The sequence below is a fragment of the Mesoplodon bidens genome (genome assembly GCF_964165515.1).
Source record: "Mesoplodon bidens genome assembly, chromosome: 7".
NCBI classification, from domain to species: domain Eukaryota; kingdom Metazoa; phylum Chordata; class Mammalia; order Artiodactyla; family Ziphiidae; genus Mesoplodon; species Mesoplodon bidens.
Window position 1 is genome coordinate 20112488 of NC_138164.1, and position 22885 is coordinate 20135372.

Below are 22885 nucleotides of genomic sequence, written 5' to 3' on the forward strand. Positions count from 1 at the left end.
CTTGTCATAAGTTTGTTCCTTCTGCATAATCTTCAGTTCAAGCTAAAATTACTAATTACTGAAAAATCAGATTAATGTATTGAATTGTTTTCGTAATAATACAGCAAGGAAAATATTTCTGGAATATATGGAGTGTCACTTGTGCACCATGAAATAATGAACATTTAGAAATAGATTCAACATGGAAAGACCTAAATTTCAGGGAACAGCTCCACATATTACAATTCCAAATATTTATTAAAACAAATCAATAGAAAGTCTAGAACTGTGATGTTTCTAATTCATTTTTATTATCCTGAATATCACCACCATCCACCCCCCAAAGAAAGGCAAATCGTAACAAAATGGAAAAAAAATATTTAGGCTGATAAGGTAGCAAACAACCTAAATAATTTTTTTCTCTCTGATAGGATTTTAGGGCTTTCTTATTTTACACAAGACAACACTGGGGTGGAAAAACACAGAACGCTTTTTTGGTACACATTTAACATTTTTCACTTTATCCAAGTAAAACTAACCACTTCATTTTGGTCATCATCTGTTATCACTCCAAACTGTTCACCAGCATATCGCTCCCCTCTTCTTTTCAGATAGAACCTGGTGATATATGGACTTTGGCACATATCTCACTAGGAAACATAGTTTACATATGCACACTTAATTCCATAGTTACTTGATATAGTTTTTCAAAGTTATTTAAGTAATAAATCCTGGTAATTAAGTTCATTTGCAAGTAACCACCAGTTAATTTTGGAGGAAAAATTCTACTTTCACAACTTCACTCTGTTAAATTCTATAAGCATGTTCTTTTATTTGGAAGTAATTATAGACTTCTGCTCTCAGAATGACACATTTCAATTGTTTAAATAGATACCCACACAAATTCTCACTTATACCAAGTAGCTGGCTCATATTTATATCTTCATCTCAAGAGGGGAAAACAACCATTTCTGAATTCATAGAAAAATAAACAAAGAACAGCTGGTGGAACAGTTCTAAGAAAATGTTGACTTTTAAAATTTCACTTATTTTCCTTAAAGTTCTCCATGTTTCCCATCCATGATAAACCGAGATTATGTAACAGAAAATTTTAAATTAGGTTTATGTTCCAAAATCAAGCTTCAATTCAAACCCTTTCTCCAAGAGAACTAATTTTCCCGACTTCTTCTCTTTTTCTCAAATCTAAACAAAACATTTGAGGTAATTAAATTTCAAAACCTCAAGATCTCATCAAGGTTATTTTTATGTGCCTGTCTCAATAGGGAACCACAATTCTACCTCTACATTTCCCAGTGGAAGTCCTTATCACCAAAGGGCTAAGCCACATGCCCCTTGACTAGGAGTATACAGCTTAAAATTTGGTATTGATTAAATGTGCACAATATTTGGATGTAATTGGCATTTTAAAAAATTCAGTAATGCCCATTACAAATAACTTATCTGGACAGACTCAAAAGTAACTGGTCAACCTTAAAATAAAAAGAGAACCACCGTTTAATAACATATTTATATCTTGGTAAGAATGAACCAGTGTGACCTGGGAAAGTCTAGAAATTCTTGGGTTAATTATAACAACATGGTGATAGGTTTTTCAAGGAACTTTCTAAACTCAGCAAGCCACTGGGCTCCAACTGCTCCATCCACAACCCGATGATCACAACTGAGTGTAACAGACATCATGCTAGCCACATCAAATCTAGAAAAAGATAAAAACATTATTAGGAATTCTGAAAGCAATCACTAGATTTTAGCTAGTAACCAGCCCAAATGCCAACACCTAACTTATAATCCCAACCAGGTAACATTATTTTCCATGTATTCTTCATGGGCTGTACACCCCTAGCTCAAATTAATAGTTTGAAGAAACAGACCGAACAGCCATCTAGAGGATACAGGTCCGCAAAGAACAGCCCTCAGACCAAATCCCACAAGTTTACTGGAATACATTTATGTATTGCCTATGCCTGCTTTTACACCACAATGGCAGAGTATTTGCAATAGCCACCGTATGACCCAGAAAGCATAAAATAATTTACTAACTAGCTCTTTAAGAAAAAAGTATGCTGACCCCTGACCTAGAGTAAACAAGACCTCCCATCTCAAACAGTAAAATAAGAAGAGTTGTTGCCTGAAGCTCCAATATGCCACGGCAATAATTATAAAAACTGAGACTCAAAAACAGGTATATTGTAATGAAAGTGAGTTTACAACTCCCTCTCCATTTTGGCACTTACCCTTTTTCATTATCTGCTGGAACCAGTCTATCCTCTGAAGCACCAATTGCCAAAATACATGCTTGAGGTGGGTTAATAATAGCAGAGAAGTTCTTAATTCCAAACATTCCTAAATTTGAGATCGTAAAAGTGCCACCCTAAAGAAAAAAAGATTAAAAACAGATCATGGTAACTGCTTGTCAACATAAATTAGAAAAAAATGACAAATGTTTTGTGAAAAGACCTTAAGATAATATTTTACTTTAAGGACTCTCAGCAACATGGATTGGACCTAGAGATTATCATACCAAGTGAAGTAAGTTAGAGAAAGACAAATACCATATGATATCACTTATATGCGGAATCTAAACTATGACACAAATGAACTTCTCTACGAAACATAAACAAGACTCACAGACAGGGAGAACAGACTTGTGGTTGGTTGTCAAGCGGGGAGAGAGGGTGGGGGAGGGATGGATTGGGAGTTTGGGATTAGTAGATGCAAACTACTATATATAGAATGGATAAACAACAAGGTCCTACTGTGTAGCACAGGGAACTATATTCAATATCCTGTGATAAACCATAATGGAAAAGAATATGAAAAAGAATGTATACACATGTATAACTGAATCACTCTGCTGTACAGTAGAAATTAACACAACACTGTAAATCAACTATACTTCAATAAAATGAATTTTAAAAAAGGATTCCACTACCATAAAAAAGAAAAGGAAAATGGTAAATATATGAGGTGATGGATAATTGGCTTGTCATGATCACTTCACAGTGTATACATATATCAAAACATCAAGTTGTACACCTTAAATATTACAATTCCTATTTGCTAATTATACATAAATAAAGCTGAAAGAAAAAAAGGAATGAATGGAATACACTTTACTGAAAACATACAACTATAGCAATATGAACAAAAGTTGTGTGGCTTTTGCACACTACTTGAAAATGTGTTATTTTCAGCTTTTGATAGGTTACTCAATTTTTCTTTATTTTCAAGACCTTGTGTCAGTGAGAACACAAGGCAGAATCAAAAGGTGGAAAATGCAATAGAAATATAATGCCAAATTTTAAAATAACAAAATTCATTAAAATAACATAATAACATTCAGAAGATAAATAATTAATACCTTACCTGGAACTCATGTGGTTGTAGTTTACCCTCTCGTGCTTTGGTTGCTAAAGAAACAACATCATTAGCAATGGTTTCCAGTCCTTTTATGTGTGCATTAAATACAATAGGTGTGATGAGTCCTGCAGGGGTACTGACTGCAACACTGATATCAACAACGTGATTTCTATTTAAAAAGAAAAAGTAAACCTCAATAATCATCAACAATGTTTAATTAAGAGTTTGCTTTAGGTTACCCAAGAATAGTGGTATTTACTTCAGGTTGTGCTACTTTTCAGCCAGGGAGAGCTCTTTCCTGGTTTTTAAATTTTGCTGTGGCCTCTCTTAGACCTGCACTTTTAAAAAATGAATGAGAGATGTGTCAGTAGGCTGGTTTCACACGTACTCGCTAACTACCCCTCATCTGCCTTGACTAACACCATGGGTACAGGTGGGGAAAAAAAGGTTCAGCATCCAGTGAGAATTAAAAAGAACTCCTTAGATTTTGAAACGAAATGGACTGGCTGGAGCTGAGTCTGCAAGCAGAGCTTGAGCAGACAAACAGAAGAGTGAAGGGAAAGGACTGCATGGTGGGAGAAACAGAAGTACTCACGTGGTAGGGTGGTGGTGTTGTCTCAAAACATAAAAGTAGGATTCCTAATCCTTTCTAGGCCATGGGGCACATTTGCATTTGGGTCCCTTCTCAGAATATATTTTTTAAACACAGAAAACAAAATACTCAAATTACCAGAAAAACTTTCCCCAAAACAAACTATATTGAAATTCAGTTTATCAAACTATTCAAAAAACAAAATTGTGATACATGCGCTTCTGTATTAACTCAATAATCTTACAGCAGGTCTAATTATGGCTATACTTTTGAAGTAGTGATAAGAAAAAAATATATTTTAAGATATCCGCAATAACTACAATGTGATACGAAAATAACTTGATTTTTATTTGGTCATCAGCACAAGTACTATTAATACCTCTTTGATTTGTTCTTTATATTTATAATGGGAGGAAATGCTAAATTTCAGTTAAAGGTTAGTAGAAAAGAATGACCTTCCCCCCACCCCCCAACCAAGTTCCCAAACTCCTGAATTGTATCAGAGTCTCCTTAGGGGTCATCTGTGTAAGGGCCCCTGCTAAAGTGATCTGCAATAAAGAAAAAGTTAACAAATGCTGGTGAGGATATGGAGAAAAGGGAACCCTTGTATACTGTTGGTGAGAATGTATCAACAAATTGGTGCAACCACTGTGGAAAGAGTATGGAAGTTCCTTAGAAAACTAAAAAGAGAACTACTATATGATCCAGCAATTCCAATCCTGGGAATATATCTGGAAAAAATGAACATACTAATTAAAGACATGGAAGAAGGGACTTCCCTAGCAGTCCAGTGGTTAAGACTCCGAGCTTCCACTGCAGGGGGCTCCGGGTGGATCCCTGGTTGGGGAAGATCCTGCATGCGTGCGTGGCCAAAAAAAAAAGAAGACATGGAAGCAACCCAAGTACCCATACACACCCATGAACATTACTCAGCCATAAAAAAGAAAGAAATTCTGCTATCTGCAGCCATGTGGACAGACCTAGATAATATTATGCTTACTGAAATAAAGCAAAAAAAGACAAATACTGTGTATCTTACATGCGGAATGTAAAAAATAATACAAATGGATGCACATGCAAAACAGAAACAAACTCACAGATACAGAAAACAAACTAGTGGTTACCAAAGGATAGAGGGAAGGGGGGAGTAACAAATTAGGGGTATGGCATTAACAGATACAAACTACCATGTATAAAATAGATAATCAACAAAGATATATTGTATAGCACAGGGAATTATAGCCATTATCTTGTAATAACTTATAATGGAGTATAATCTGCAAAAATACTGAATCACTATGCCATACACCTAAAACTAATATAATATTGTAAATCAACTATACTTCAATTAAAAAAAAAAAGAAACAGTTAAAACTTCACATGAAGGAAGAACTCCAGCTCTTTGGAGATTACGGGGACCATACCCCCCAGTGTGCCCAAGCTCGCCAGAGGCAGCAGGCTTTTGTCACTTGCAAACACAGGGACCTGCTCTAATAATACAGTGTGTGACACTTAGCAACTACTGTAGCTGGGCTCTGGCCAAGGTATCAAACAGCAAACACTGCTTTCTTAATTAAATTACCCTGTCATTACAGTATTATTTGTTCAATAATCTTCCTCCTAAGAGAGTAGGGATGGTGTTTCCTATCTTGTTCACCACTAAATCCAGAAAACAGTATATGTTCAATAAATATTTGTTGAATAGCTGTATGAACAAATTGAAGGGCGTTTGGTAAGGATTAATAAATAATTCATAGAACTTGCCCTGCAACGTCCATCCTTTCATCTAAGCAGTGTTTCCTTCAGATATTCCTGAAAGATTAAACAGAAATTTACCCTATTGGGCTTCCCTGGTGGCGCAGTGGTTGAGAGTCCACCTGCCGATGCAGGGGACACAGGTTCGTGCCCCGGTCCGGGAGGATCCCACGTGCCGCGGAGCGGCTGGGCCCGTGAGCCATGGCCGCTGAGCCTGCGCGTCCGGAGCTTGTGCTCCGCAACGGGAGAGGCCACAGCAGTGAGAAGCCCGCGTACCGCAAAAAAAAAAAAAAAAAAAAAAAAAAAAATTTACCCTATGACCCAGCAATTCCACTCCAAGGAGTCTACCCAAGAGAAATGAAAACATATGTCAACACAAAGAACTGTCCTCAAATGTTCATAACCGTGCTGTAAAAGATATGTCTATGTCTTAATCCCAGAATCTAATAATGTGACCTTATTTAGTAAAAGGTCTTTGCAGATGTAATTAGGCTCTTGAGATGAGATCACCCTAGATTATCTGGGTGGGCCCTAAATCCAATGCCAAGTGTCCTTGTAAGAGACAGAAGAGAAGACATGGACACATGAAGGCCATGTGAAGTTGGAGCTGTGCAGCCACAAGCCAAGGTATGCCTGGAGCCGCCAGAACTGGAGAAAGCAAGCAAGAGTCCACCCGAGAGCCTGTGGAGGGAGCACAGTCCTGCCGACACCTTGATTTCACACTTCTGACCTTCAGAACTAGGAGAGGATAAATTTTTGTTAAGCCACAAATTTTGTGGTAATTTGTCATGGCAGCCCTAGAAAGCTAATATAGTCTCTAAAAAAATAGTAAGACCCTCAGATGTTCTCTAAGAGTGGGGTGACCAAGGAAAAAATTAGAATCAGTAAACGATTTTTCAGTCTTGTGAAACACGTTTAGAGTTCTCTTGGGGAGTTTCAGAAAGATTTCATGATGAGTAATTTAAAAATTAGCCCCTCTTAGGCAATCATTAAAATCAGGTTGGTATTCGTGGTATACTATACTTCCTTAGTCATAAACCATTTTTCATAGTCATAAAGATATTAACACTGAATACTGATTTGTCCAAAATTTGTGCTACAATCAATTTGGTAGGATGATGGGTTGTGTGTGTGTGTGTGTGTGTGTGTGTGTCTTTGTAGAGAGGGTAGAACAAAGCTAAATCTTAACCTTCTTTAATAGGAAGTCAGTTGATAAAGTAAATGAAATGAAAAATTTATGAAAGGCAACAGAAAAATGTTGTTTAGAAATAGGAAAGTAAATACCAAAAGAAATAACAATTCAAAGGCTGTGTTTGCCTCTTGGGAGTGGACCTCAGATTAAAGGTTGAGCAGGTCACCGTAAGCCATGAATTCATACTCTAATGTACATACTATTATTGTAAAAAAAAATTAAATTAATAATATAAAAAGCATCTACATAGTAGAAAAAACCTAGGCTGAGTCAGAATCCTGGTTCCAATCACAGTTCTGCTACTTACTAACATATTAACTCAGGGAGTAACTCAACTTACTGAGCCTCAGTTTCTTCATCTAGAAAATGTGTGTAAAACCACCTAACTCATAACATGGTCGTAAGGATTAAATGAGACAACATGTGAAAGACACCAAGAGCACCACGCCAGTCACATGCTACCGTAATATTAACAAATACTGTTTTTTTGGTTTTGTTTTCAGTTTTGCCCCCACTAAAGTTCAGCAGAACTCACTGGTGAACAAAACCATTTCAATCCTGCTTTGTGAGAGTCATTATCAACTTAATTATACATATCTGTACACTTATCTCCCTTTCCTGAACTCATACAAAGAATCTGTGGTCTTTACTAACTCAATGTGGGATTATCTCAGAAATAGCTTTATGTTGTTTTCAAATTGTCTTGCCTGTGGAAGCCATCTCCCCTCCATCTTCTGCTTCTCCTTACTCCCTATACTCCTAGTTATACGTGAGACAGCTCACAAAACACTGCTGATGGATATATATATAGATATATATAGATATATATATACCTTCCCCAGAAGTGTTATACTTACTGTCTTATAACTGTGTCCAGCCAAGAAGAATTTGCTTCAGGAACTTTTAAACATGCCAAAGCTGAAGCTTTTATAATGAAGTCATTGACAGAAATTTTGCTTCTCCCTTCTAACATCTGCAAAGACAAGAAACCATAGTAGTTTCTTAAATTCTCTTCTCAAAGACTGAAATTATATAATCTTGAGAAGGTGGGAGGGGGTGGATATACAGACGTCCTGAGGTGGAAAGGATGAAAAGAAGCCAAAAGTTGGTTTTCTTCATCTATTTTCATGTAGATCATTACACCTGTACGTTTCCTGCTAAGCACTGCTTTAGCTGCATCCCCTAAGTTACTAAGTAACTAAACACTAAGTAGGTGCTTGGTACTTAATGATAAACACAAAGTAAACATACTGTTTCCTACCTACCAGAGGAGACTCAAGTAGTCTCATAGGATCACAGTGACTATGTTAGGCTAAAATGGATCCACGGCAAAGTCGACTTTAATCATAAACTTTAATCAAGGGTTAGAAAATGAAAATTCTCCAGGATACTCTCTGTAAGTTAAAATTAAGATGACATCCATTTTTCCATTATCAGTTGGCATTTGTAACAAAATACAATATATGGGCAAAAATGTAAATATTCAGTGAGGGAAAACAAGATTTTTAGAATTTACGAAGGTGTAATTTCCAGACCTTTTACCTTATTAAGTTCTTTCCGTACCAACAAAACTTCTCCCATATTTACATCAACAGAAAGGTAATAATGAGGTATGGTTTGCTTAGATTGCATTAACCGCTGTGCAATAACCTGAAATCAAAGAGATTCAAAAATCAATTATCTTGAGTTGAAATGAGACCTCAACTCATTCAGGGCTCTGTCTGCCCCTTTACCCTGCTCCCTGGTAATGCTAACCTCAAGCATTATTAGAACTGGAAGATGGAGGACTGCACCACAACTTAGCCCCTTCCAAGAGTATTTAATCAGAATACAGTGTTTGTGTATCCCAAGAATTCTATTGGCCAAACCAAACACCTATTAAATGAATCATCTAAGGTTCCCAATTTTAAAAAAGTCTCTTCTTAGTGTTTCAAACTGTGGATGCAACTGAACAATCAGAGTAAAGATGCCCCCAACAGCTTTGGGTCGAAAAGTTATGGTAATACTCTTACTCGGCGAATGTTGCTGATTGGGATATCTGTGAAGACACCTGTAGGAACCGGTGCCACTCCCGGACTCGGGGGAGACACAGCAGCTGCTGGAGTCTAGAAGGAGGTAAAAAAGTTCTTAGTCTTAGCATAAGCAACTGTGAACAACTGTTAGTGACTCTTTTACAGATGGCAAAGCGAAAATTAAATGGTTTATAGAAAAACAGCTATTTCTATCCTAAGGGAGCAAAAGGGACTCCGATTTGGACTGTGCTTGTTTAAGAGTTTTGTTTCTAATTTTCATACTTAGAATTGGGTAATCACGCTTTAAATGTCATTTTTCTATGACTAGTTTATATCAGAATAATTTTGTTTTCACAAAACTTTCTTAAAGAAAAGCAATCAAAGCATTCCTAAATTGAAAAGATTAAGAGATAAATTCAAAGAAAGTAATGTATTTTCCTGAATAGTGTTAAGAAAAAACAATGACAGGGGCTTCCCTGGTGGCACAGTGGTTAAGAATCCGCCTGTCAATGCAGGGGACACGGGTTCGAGCCCTGGTCTAGGAAGATCCCACATGCCGCAGAGCAACTAAGCCTGTGCGCCACAACTACTGAGCCTACGTTCTAGAGCCCACGAGCCACAACTACTGAGCCCATGAGCCACAACTACTGAAGCCCGCATGCCTAGAGCCCGTGCTCCACAGCAAGAGAAGCCCGTGCACCGCAACGAAGAGTAGCCCCTGCTCACAACAACTAGAGAAAGGCCGCGCGCAGCAACAAAAACCCAACGCAACCAAAAATAAATAAATTTATTTTTTAAAAAAAGACAAATCTTTTATTTTAAAGCAAACATCTAAATATCTAAATCATTTTCCTTACTTATAGTTGATTATTTTCGCGCCTTTACTGATCAGACGGAGTTGGCTATGTGGATTTAATCCCTCTGTGAACTAATTAACCACATAAAACTCAAACGCTAGCCAACCAACTTGCAAGCATACTTTAAAAAATAGGGCCTGAATAAGATGATAAGTTAGGAAAAATTTAGTATCACTACTCAAAAAAAAACCAAAAACAACTTGGAGTGGATTTCAATGTGGTATATCATCTTTGCTTTTGTGTATGAGTAACAGCACATTCATATGTACATATCGCTAGCCAGTGAAATTAGACAAAAGAAAACACAGTTCTGATTAAGCTATTTCACTCATAAATAATGTATGCAAGGGTCTAACAGGCTGGACAAAGCACTCTGCAGGGACAAACTGCAACCAAAATCTAGGAAGCGAAATATAACTCACAGGAGCAGCTTTAGTAGGCACAAAGGAGTCGACGTCCTTCTTGATGATTCTGCCGTCTGGTCCCGTCCCTGGAAGAGACACAGAAATACCACACACATGAGAGCGTACCGCTAATTCCTCAAGGAGATCAGCACTGTGATCCTGAAGTGCAAGTTCCTAAAGGTTCTCTACCAAAGACCCTCTAAAGGGGCCACTGCCTTAATCATGCCCCTTAAACTTTTCCCTAAAAATACCACCTTTTGTTGCCCTCCTCTCCGTTAGCTCCAAAACACCCTTTCTGAAACCCTGGAATAGATCTCATTTGGGTTCTACATTCATTTGCTCATAAAGAATTCCCTTGCTACAGAGTCGACAGATATGATAACAATTATTTTGGACAAATCAGGCAAGTCAATTGTTTTTACCCTGAAATAGCATGAATAACTCTCAAATGCAATGATCTCATCTTTAGAACCATTCATTCTATATGTGGTCTCCATTATTCACAGCTTTCTCACAGTAGCCAAGGCACTATACTGGCTTGTGTTAGAGATTATGAAGGAAAAAGGTGCCATGTTACACATGAAGAAAGATCTTCAAAGTTCCCTCAACAGGCTTAATTTTACTTTCATTCAATTTCTTTCCTCCTCCCATCCACAATCTCTTAGGTTTAACATTACACCTAAGTAGATAATCCTGAACCTTAATTCTAAGGAGATTCAGAATTTAGTTATTAAAATACCTTTTACACTGGCCCACTTCTAGAAAATATTTGGTCAAATTGATTCATCTTCCCCCAAGGCAGACTTTTAAAAGGATTCTCGTGGTGTGCAGTTCGTCCCAACTCCTTTCCTTCATTATGAAAACGGAGTTGGCTAGGATTGTGTTTATCCTCACCAGGAGCTCTAGAACAGAGGCAGTACGCCTATTAGATTCCCTTCCTTATAAAAGACAGAAACCATAACCTCCCCTTACAATCAAGGCTGATCTGGACACTGCCGCCCCTCAAGATGAGGAAACTGCAGTACCACCTGCCTTACACTAAGCTTCATCCACCTCTAAGAATTTCCTGACTATTAGGAGTTAGCTGAAATCTTTGAAATTCTTTTGTCTCTCTCCCTAAGAAGGCACAACAGACCATCATAAAGCAATATGGTATAAAGGGAAGAACACTAGACCAGGAGTGAAAAACATAGGGTTGTTGTCAAACATAAACTAGACAGATGACTGTAGTCACTTAATATCATCTGGTCTTTAGTCTCATCTGTAGGACAGATTATCATACCAGCCCCTACTCATGGGAATGCTGTGAGGATAAAATGGGACAGTGATGTGAAAATGCTCTGCATCAAAGAAATATAAACTATAATATAGGTAGCTCTGAGACAAATCAAACTCTGAACATCAGGGTTTAGGCTTTCAGAACAGTTTCTCCCCAAATGATTACATTTTGGTCAAATTTGGTAAGCAATCTGTCCCTGGGGGGAAGGGGTAGGGGTGGGACTGGAGATTGAGTTCAATAACCAATGGCCAATGATACAATTAACAATGCCTATAAAAAAAGTAATTGACTCCTATAAAAATAAAACTCTTGAACAACAAGATTTGGACAGCTTCCGGGTTGGTGAACACATTAATGTACCAGGGTGGGGGGTGTGGGGTGCTCCCAGAGAGGCACGGAAGCTCAGCACCAACCCCCAATCCCCATACTTTGTCTCATGCATCTCTTCTATTTGACTGTTCTGAGTTGTATCCTTTATAATAAACAGGCAATAGTAAATAATGTGCTTTCCTGAGTTCTGTGAGTCATTCTAGTGAATTATCAAACCCGAGGAGGGGGTCTTGGGAATTCCCGGTTTATAGCCAGTGCATCAGAAGTATGGGTGATCCTCAGGACTGGCATCTTAAGTGGGGGCAGACTTGTGGGACTGAGCCTTTAAACCTGTGGCGTCTCGGAACTTCCCTGGTGGTGCAGTGGTTAAGAATCCGCCTGCCAATGCGGGGGACACAGGTTTGAGCCCTGGTCCAGGAAGATCCCACATGCCGCGGAGCAACTAAGCCTGTGCGCCACAACCACTGAGCCTGCGCTCTAGAGCCTGCGAGCCACAACTACTGAAGCCCACGTGCCTAGAGCCTGTGCTCTGCAACAAGAGAAGCCACTGCAATGAGAAGCCCGCACACTGCAACGAAGAGTAATCCCCGCTCGCCACAACTAGAGAAAGCCTGCGTGCAGCAACGAAGACCCAACGCAGCCATAAATAAATAATTTAAAACAAAAACAAAAAAACCTGTGGAGTCTGATGCTAACTATGGAGAGTTAGTGTCAGAATAGGATTGAATTGTTGGATACCCATGTGGTGTAGAGAACTGATTGCTGGTGTGGAAAAAAAAATTACATTTAGTGTCAGAGGTGGTGTCATAAAACACCAACCACTGATCCTCTCAGCTCACTTATTTCAGACCACATGCAAAATTTCTTCCACTCCACTAATTCCTCTGCTCTCATCATGTTGTCAAGCCTCCTGTCTTCACTTCCTCCTTACCCAGCCTACACTCTATGGATCATTGTTATAATCACTCCCTGGTCAAACTCTAAAACATATGCCTTCCCAGTGCCAGCACCAGAGTAGCTTAATATTGCTGGGGTAAAAAAGTACACACCTAGCTGAATGACTGTACTATAAATTCAGAAGCACAAAACTAACATAGACACATAAAACTACCCAGAAATTAAATTGTTTCCCTTAAGCTCACTTTCCCTGTCTCTGAGAACACTATTTCACAATCTCTCTAATCTCAGACCTTCCCACACTAACTCTCCAGCAGATCCCCTCACCTTATACTTTTTATTTTTTTTGGTCGCGTGCGGGATCTCAGTTCCCCAACCAGGACTGAACCCGGGCCACAGCAGTGAAAGCGCCGAATCCTAACTGCCAGACCACCTGGGAACTACCCCCTCCCTTTATATGTTACTGATCAAATAGCAGGAACCAGAGAGGTACTCTCCTCATCTGCTACCACCAAACCTATAAACCTACTCCATATTCTCTTCTCTCCTGTAAAAGTAGACAAACTGTCCTAATTCCTACCCAAAACCAATCCCATCCCCTCTTACATTCTCAAACACTTTGTACCTTGCCAAATTATTCTGCTCTTTCTCCTTTTCTACATCATCAATTTATCCCTTTCTATTAGACCACTGGGCAATTTTGCCCCCAAGGGGGCATCTGGCAATGTTTAAAAATATTTTTGGTTGTCCCAAGTGGGGTATGCTACTACCATGTAGCAGGTAAAAGCCAAGGATGTTGCTAAACATGCTACAATGCACAGGACACCAGCTGCCACCCTGCCAACAAAGAATTACCTGGTCAAAAATGTCAACAGTGCCACAGCTGAGAAACTCTACACTAGACCTGTTTTACTATCACTCATTTTCAAAAGCTCTCTCTTGAGCCCATATGCTCCCAAAAGCTACATTTCTATTTCTATGCCTTCCTTCACAGCAAATGTTCTTGAATAAGTTGCCCACAATGTTATCTCCACTTCTTCATTCATTTTTCAACCTGTCCAGACCAGCGTCCACTGCACATTTCTTTTGAAGTTGCTGTTGTCGAGTCCCCATATCCAATCCCTGACTAAGTTGTTGATTCTATGGCAGAAGTGTATGTTGAAGCTGCCCATTTCTTTTCATTTCTACTCTCACCACCCTTGTGTAAGCCACCATCATCAGCTCCAGCAACAGCATCTTAACAGGTGCCTTGGTTTTCATTTAATCCATTTGCACAGAGCAGCCAAAATGATCTTTTAAAAATATAAATTAAAGTAATTCATTGAAAGACATATTACACAGAAAATGATAAAGCCAGGATTAAACCCTAGATGGTCTGATTCAAGACCCCATGCTCCTATCACTAAGCAACACTGTCTCTCTGGGGAGGAAAAGATGGGTAAGACATTTTCCTTTGCCCTCAAGGGGCGTTAGTTCAGTTTTGTATGAATTTTATTATTTTAAGTCACTTCAAATCACCCCAACTTCATGTTTTGTTTTGTGTATTACTACATTCAATCAGCCTAGCACTAATACAGATTTCTTATTATACAGTCAAGTACCATAACCCAACTCTGATGAACAAACACATCATACTTTCACCAACAATTAAGCAGTTTCCGTTAACAGAGAAGGAAAAAAAGCTATCTAAATTATACAGGTAGATCTTAGACAGACTAAACAAAGCACAGGAAATTTTCCTACTCTATGGTGGCACCAAAGGAGATATTTCCCTCCCTCATCCTTCCCCCAACTATCGCAGATAAGACGACTATATATAGTTGTACTCTCTGGTCCTGAGGAAGAAACTCTACTACATTTTAGTAAAACCCCACTCCATAGAAACAGACTTACCTTTTACTTGTGTAAGGTCAATCCCTTTCTCTGTTGCCAACTTCTTTGCAAGAGGGCTAACAAACAACCTTCCCTTTGGTCCAGCAGGAGTAGCTGGGCGGGTGGCTGAAGGTGGAGGGGCTACAGGTTGGGGAGCTGGAGAAACAGGGGCTGCCTTGTGAAAAAAGTTACAGATTGTTAATTCACCACTGCAAAGACTGGTCTGAAAGATTTAAGAGTTTATGGTTTATTTAGTCAAACCTATTTTAATTAAATAACTTTCATCTTTTTTCCAAATGCACATTTTTCCTGCTTAACCAACATAATACAGCAATATGAATAGAATAACATTATTTTATGTCAAAGACAGAACAAAGTCAAATCCTCTAACTCCATGATTAACAAAGAGAGGCATGGAATTTAATTTTGGTAACCAGTATATAACATCCTTATAGCCTTTCTTCACTTTAATCTCTTGTCCCTTCTTTATTCTCATTCTCGTATATCACCTACATGGATTTTGTTTTTACTTAACCTAATTCCAAAATAATAAATTATTCTGGAAGGTTCCATGTTGAAACACATTAAAAAATAAACCACTACAACTACCTGCCAGCTCCCCATAAATGTATGGCAGTCAGAAATCAAGTTTTTTCTGACAGAACTGTGTACCTCATCTAAACTCACATGATTCTACACCTGCAGAAGCTTCATTATAGTGTTACTGATGCCTGGAATTCATACAAGCTCATGTTATAGCTATATAGTATACAGTGCATAGAGACAGACTAAATTCTATGCAAAATAAGCCGTTTACATGAAGGTTCCAATGTATTACAAATATAAGCTTGACCTACTATATGTTAATACCAAGAAGATGGACAACGACAAAAACTACAAATTCTACAGAAAATGGGTGACAAACCATTACCTTCCATACACACACACACACACACACACACATACACACACACACCCCACCCCACCCCCAAAGCAGAAAAAGAACATGTCACCTCAGCTTTGTTCTCGGCAGGACTCAAAACACCAGGAAAAAAAAAAAAGCTATACGAATCAAACTATTGACCATTATGTAAATGGTGCAGTGCCACACACTGTGTAGGTCTCCGCAAATGTTAACTATCTCCTTCCTTACTCATAGAATCTTAGAGCTGGAAGGAACCTAGAATACCATCTACTTTAATCCCTTAATTTAGAGATGAATAAGGTTTAAGTGTTCCCTCAATTCTAGAAGCATACCTACCATGGATGGGATAGGTGGTGGTGCTGGTGGTTTTAAATCAGCTACTTCTGTTGGCCGATAGTCAGCAAATGCTGGTATATCTGCCTCTTTTTCTACAATGATACAGAGTGGGGCTCCTAGAGGGACATCTCTTGTACCTTCAGGGATCAGGATTTTTGCTAGGTAACCTTCTTCCTGTGCTTCAAAACCTTAAATAGAAAGAAAAAAACATCATGGAACTTAAAGGACTCCACTATCCTATCAAACTCAAAGCACAGTTTTAAGTAAAAGGTTCTTCTTCAAAGTAGCTATATAACCTTTTGCAAGCTATTTAACCTCTCTGTGTCTCAGCTTCTTTACCTACAAAATGGGAATGACAATAGTACCTACCTCACAGGGATATTACAAAAATTAAGTGAATATTTTCCAAGTACTTAGAAACAGTACCTGGCACAAAGTAAATACTAAATAAATATCTGTTAAATAAAACTACAAGAGATTATACAGTGGTTAGTTCTGAACATTTTCTTTAAAACATCCCCAGGGGCAGCCCCTTGCAGACCCACAAGACTCCAAGATGGCATCAGTTGTACTGCGAAAGATCAGAACCACATGGTTAAATTAAAAGACCTACTACAGTTGATAGTGACATGGGATTACACCCCTAAAAGCATCTTTGGAACTTTCTGAGGAGGTCATACTTGGTATTACATCAACTATTTCATTATGAAGAAATACAGCATAACTAGAGATTCTGTGGTGTTGACAACTTTATTCAGCTACTGCTTTTCTTTTCTTTTTTTGGCCACATGGCTTGCAGGATCTTGGTTCCCCTACCAGGGATTGAACTCAGGCCCTCGGGAGTGAAAGCATGGAGTCCTAACCACTGAACCGCCAGGGAATTCCCAGCTAGTGCTTTTCTTACAAGGAACTGAAATATGAAGAGTTCCAAAAGTAAAACTAAAAGAACCCATTGGAGAGGACAACTTTTGCCTTCCAGATCTTGGCTTTCTGTGGCGTTGTGCCTCTCCCTGACAAACACATCTTTGATGAATCCTTCCATATCCCAGTTGAGAATTAATATCCAATACAAGACATGTATAAAAAGAAAAGACTCCAAGGCCACAATAGAGTTTAAAGAGTTTGACCAAGGTAATACTTCTCTAGTGACCAGAGTCTTTAGAATACTAGTCTCTACAGCAACATTGGTATTCAAGTTAAAATGCAAAGCAGATCTATTTTTGCCAGGTTTTTTTTGTTTGTTTCTCTCTTTTTAACAAACAGAATCCTTTCTTCTAATAAAATCTTATGGGAGGAAGTGCAATATGCAGAAAGATAAAAAGGAGTTGTCCCGGTGGAAGTGGGGGAGCGGGCACGGAACAGTAGAGTGCTGCTCCTTAAGTTCTCCTTTGCCCCAACGTGCCATCAAGGAATCACAGGGTTTGAATAACAAAATCTGAAAACAACCACTGCAGAGGATGCCCAGAATCTCATAAAGCATCTCTGAGAACTGGACAGGAAATACATTTATCTACAAATATCTATACACGGTATGACAAATATGATTATCTATATGGGTTTTGTTCTAAGCATAAAAATAAATCAGAGAGGGAATAAAAGGAAATGTGATATGATATCTGAACAGGTAATACATACATTCCATCACTCATTCTCAAACTATGAAAACAATCTAAGCCCTGCTTTCAAGTCTTCCCTCAAAGTCATCTGAAATTCTTTGGTATTTTCCTGCCTTTGATGTTATTTTCTCCTGTTTCTTCTTTTTTCCTCCTTGCCCAGTTTAGACAATGATAAGGCTAATAAATAAGCAAACTCTGGCCTAAAAATAATCCCTAAACTGACATATCCTTGATTCAATGAGACTACAGTATGGTACTGACAAATCCAACTATGCACACTTTTGTTATGAAATATTCTGTTTCAGGAAATGAATCCCAAGAATTAAAATTTTTCACGTTATCACTCACTCATTATAGGATAGGACGGCAATCCTCTTCCCTCATTGGAAAACTCAGTGCCTCAACCATTAAGAGCTGAAGAAATCTCACCTATAGTGGCCTTGTCAGTCTCTATCTCTGCCAATAAATCTCCTTCACTTAGCTTCTCACCCACTTTTTTTTCCCATCTCTGAACTGTGCCCATGGTCATGGTGGGAGAGAGGGCAGGAAGAAGCACCTGTAGAAACAAACACATTTTATTACTGTGTAATACTAGGAAGCTGTGGACACAGTGGAACTCAGGCCAGCAAACAGTTTTATGGAATGATAGTGACTGTGACCATCCAAATTCCCATGCCTCCCCAGCAGCAAAAGCCCACTGCCTCAAGTGTCCCTACAAGTGAATCTTTCAAATCTCAAGCTTTTGTAGTACCAGCGATACTCTGACCCACCTTCGAAATACTTTTCCACCCTCCAAACATAAAAACAATGGGCAGATGGGAAAGAGTTCTTTCTAGACAGTTAAAATTAATTCCTCAATAAATATCTAAGCACAGAACACCTTTTCGTCTTTCTTAACACTTAGATTAAGCTACAGTTTTTCATTTTCACAGAATGACCTTAGTCCAGACTTTCCACTAAAATTTTACTGTGCGCTGTACTGGCATCTATCTCTTCACTCAGGGGAAACTGAATTTCTCCCAAACTTCCCAGATACTTTTTCAAGATTAAAAAAACTCATATTAAGAACTGTTCAGGACTTCCCTGGCAGTCCAGTGGTTAAGATTCTGCACTCCCGATGCAGGGGGCACGGGTTCGATCCCCTGGTCGGGGAACTAAGGTCCCACATGCCACATGGTGTGACAAAAAAAAAAATGAATGAATGAATGAACAAATGAACGAACTGCTCTTACAATAGTCACTTCCACCCCAGTAACATCTAAACATCAGATTGGCGGATCTAAATTTAAAATTGCTTTCTTATTTATATGGCTTGTATGTCCACTGAATTTGGATGCTTACTCATTATGGGTGTTGTTTGCTATCTTTTAGTTTTTTAAATCTAATTAACAACAGGATTATGCTGAAAGAAAAATCATTTCAATTGATGATGTCTCAGGAAGGTGGTGGGGGAGTAAAACAAAACTTAGAACTCTAATTAGAAAATTTTAAAAATGTTTTTCTTGGTCAGAGTTATCTATCTTATCTATGTACCTACCTACCTACCTACCTATACCAGGTCTTAGTTGCGGCACTCGGGACTTTCGTAGCTGCGTACGGGATCTTCATTACGACATACAGAATCTTTTTTTAGTTCCCTGACCAGGGATCAAACCCGGGCCCCCTGCATTGGGCGCGTGGAGTCTTTAACCACTGGACCACTAGGGAAGTCCCTCATCTTCACCTACTTCTTAAAAATTAGTGGATCCAATAATCTCTATCCTGTATCTTAAAGGATAATTAAGACAGAACCATAAAACTTTCACAAAAAGCCAAAGACATAAATTATAGAGAAATGTACTGTCTTGTGTAGTGAGACAGAATTTGCTGAACAGGATGAGATAAATGCATGAAATGACCACCAGGCAAAACTTTATAATGAGTGAATGTTAATAAAAGATCAGGGAGGACTTCCCTGGTGGCTCAGTGGTTAAGAATCTGCCTGCCAATGCAGGAGACACAGGTTCGAACCCTGGTCTGGGAAGATCTCACATGCCGCGGAGCAACTAAGCCCATGCGCCACAACTACTGAGTCTGTGCTCTAGACCCCTGAGAGCCACAACTACTGAGTCCATGTGTCACAACTACTGAAGCTCGCACACTCTAGGGCCCGCAACAAGAGAAGCCACCACAAGGAGAAACCTGCACACCTCAACAAAGAGTAGCCCCCCCTCACTGCAACTAGAGAAAGCCCGTGCACAGCAACAAAGACCCAATGCAGCCAAAAATAAATAAATAAATAAATTTATAGGGGAAAAAAAAGACCATGGAATAGAACATGATGTCCAAAGAAGAAAATTATTCCTATACAAAAATTTCTACAAATAAACTAAGTGAAGGAAAGTTCTAGTCTTAATCCTTTAGAAAAAGTGCAGCTGGCTTTTATCCATTTCCAGTATCTGAAACACAAATACAGATGGGATAATCTTAATATCTAATAAACTAATTAGCTTCTTATAAACTGATTTAGTTAATAGAATCAACAGTGACTATATTTACCACCTTCAGCTTTGTTGCAATGTTATTATATATGTCTATTTGACACTTATTCTTTATTTTAGTTCAGTCTTTTATTAATACTACTGGACTACTTCACTTACTCTTAGAAAATAGAATACCACATGTCAAGGAAAAACACCAATTGGGAACTTTCATTCAACGGACAGTACCTGGGGCCTACTAAAAACTCTTATTTATACAGGGAGTAGTGTAAGTACAAATCATCCTCAAAATCTAACCAAATGTTCTTGAATGAGAAGTACCAAACATTATCCTATCTGCTACACTGAGGCTGTGAAAGGTTAAAAGAACTAGCCAAGTTCACACACCTGGAAATAACCACCAGGAATAAAAGTTGTCAATTTTCATGTTTAAACCTCTATTTACTTTCAAATGACAAAAACTAGCCATATTTAATGCCAGTTCCCAGGATGTGAGAGCCACCTATGAAAAATAATGAATGAATAATAAATTTTCTAGAGCAAACACCCAGAGGTTGAGCCTCACCTGCATGTGAGGAGGATATGAGCTACCAGGAGCCTGAGCGGGAGGTGCAGGTGACGGAGCAGCGGCAGCAGGGGTTGGTGCTGGGGCTGCTTGTGGGGTAGGTGCTGCTGAAGAGTCCAGTGTATAATTTTTAAAGGCCTCAATATCTTCAGGCCTAAGGAAGAGAAAGAATGCGTAAGTATAAGGGGGTTATAAAGCGGATTCAGTAGTCTTAGAAGCCTTTAACTAACTTCTCAATCCTGGGTTAAAATACTCCACCTGAGCACCTAAGTTCCAAAGATTGCCATGGTACCACTCACTTTTCAACTGTGATACAGATGATTGCTCCAATTGGAACATCTCTGGTACCTTCAGCAACAAGTATCTTTGCCATGTAACACTCCTCCAGGCTCTCAAATCCAACAGTAGCTTTATCAGTTTCAACCTTTAAACACAAAAAAAGGAGCTTAGACTTCTGCTGCCAGTATGAAGTTTATTAGGTTGTGTCTAAAATCATTCAGTTCAAAGTGCAGTAAGTCAGAAAGAAAAAGAAAAATAACACATGCTATCACTTATAAATGGAATCTAAAATATGACACAAATGAACTTATCTACAGAACGGAAACGGACTCACAGACATAGAGAACAGACTTGTGGTTGTGGGGCGGGAGGGGAATGGGGAGTGGGAGTTCGGGGTTAGCAGATGCAAACTATTACACAGAATGGATAACAACGAGGTCCAACAAGGGAACTTTATTCAGTATCCCGTGATAAACCATAATGGGAAAGAGTATTTTTTTAAATGTATATATATGTATAACTGAATCATTTTGCTGTACAGCAGAAATTAACACAACATTGTAAATCAACTACACTTCAATTTTAAAAAATCATACAGTTCAACAGTCATGAGAAAATAAAGCCTCTATCACAGGTTTGAAAGAATTACTATTAAAAATATCTTAGCTAAAAATCAGTTTGGCTAGCTGCTGCTAACTTAGCTAACCAATCTTCTCTAATATCAAGTTGTAAAAAACATCTAAGTTTCTTAAGCAAAAGGGATAACTACCCACTCAGAAAGTTAATGCTCAGTTTAGCTAAGCCGGTCCCTTCTAACTCATTTCCATGTTTTATAACAACTTACCTCTGCAATTAATTCACCCTCATTGATTTTTTCCCCTTCCTTTTTCTCCCAGCGGGCTATGGTGCCTGCCTGCATTGTGGGGGAAAGAGAGGGCAATGGAACCTGGAGAAGACAAAGGAGAAATACGAAATTTACAAAGAGCTACCTAACTTTCATTCTGGTTTAACGCTTCACTCAATTCACTACAATTTAACGCAAAGAGTTTGAGTCCCAACACACAGTGGGCACTGGGGATATAAAGGGGGTTCCTGCCACCAGAAGCTCTCCACCAGGACAGGCTTTCTGCTCCGCAGGCCTGCGTGGGTCTCACAGAATGTACTCAGCAGACGTTCCACATATCGCCCCAGGCTTGGCGCTCTTCAATGGAATAGGTCAGGAGAAGGAAGCTCAAGAGCTACAGCAAAGCTGGGTAATGGAGAAGGGACACTGACACGCAGTATACTTGGAGGGGGATGGAGGATCACTGACTGAGGCCTCTGAGGAAGGATCCCATGAAGGACAACGGGGTTCCGCGAAGGACAGGTCTGGGCTCACCTTCTGATGCGGGGGGAGGCTATACCAGCGGCGCCTAGGAGATCCCCAAAGCTGGAGCAAGACGCGATTCCGCGGTGTGGCCCAGGAGCTGGGGCTCCAGCCGCAGAGTGCCCGGACCCTGCCATACCCTGTGGTCCTGCTGCTGCAACGAGCCGGAGCCGAGCCAGCCTGCGGGGTCACGCACCGAGCTCCCGGCTCCTCCCGCAAGGCCGTCCACCGAGCCCCAAGTCCTGCCCTTGGGGCTGCATTCTGGGCCTGTCGCGCACAGACGCGCCACATACTGCCGCTGACCCACACAGCCCAAAACCAGCGCCGTCTCCGAAGTGACCTCTCCAAGAGCAGCGCGGCGTTGCCGTCAGCCGCACCGCGCGGCCGCAAGTTGTCGTAAAACGGGCTCCAAAGATTCGCCTCACACCCTCCGTGGACCAGAAACGCGTAGAACGTACGGTTTTCCTCCCGGGAGTCGAGCAAAAGCGTGGCCCAGGGCGGCTATTGTGGAGCCACGAGTGGGAGGGGCGTTCCAGCGGAGCTTCTGCAGGCCGAGTCTGGGAGAATTAGACGTGGAGAGGAGTGGCAGGTGATGGGCTCGCAGTAGTGGCCGCATCTCAGGGGAGGACTTCACCTAAGCGCTGTGTAGGGCACGGCCGAAAGGGAGGGGCCTAAAAAGGTGGCGAGAGCGGGGCTGATAGAGGCAGAGTGGTCTGAGGTGGGCTGAGGGGCGTGGCCCCGTTTTGAGGAAAGAATGGGAAGGGTCTC

The 22885-nt window shown here is 39.7% G+C and overlaps 1 protein-coding gene across 1 annotated transcript; it reads right to left on the reverse strand.

Annotated features, from left to right (window-relative positions):
- Positions 1-266: 266 nt before the first annotated feature.
- Positions 267-22667, reverse strand: DLAT (dihydrolipoamide S-acetyltransferase). The gene is made up of 14 exons (XM_081238728.1): positions 22130-22667; positions 21596-21697; positions 20772-20896; positions 20473-20626; positions 17857-17983; positions 15812-15999; positions 14572-14725; positions 10191-10258; positions 8912-9004; positions 8442-8549; positions 7757-7872; positions 3367-3529; positions 2235-2371; positions 267-1696 (listed from the first exon to the last, which is right to left on the reverse strand). The coding sequence occupies exons 1-14, from the start codon at positions 22406-22408 to the stop codon at positions 1567-1569; spliced, it is 1944 nt and encodes a 647-aa protein (XP_081094854.1). The 5' UTR covers positions 22409-22667; the 3' UTR covers positions 267-1566.
- Between the last annotated feature and the right edge of the window lie 218 nt (positions 22668-22885).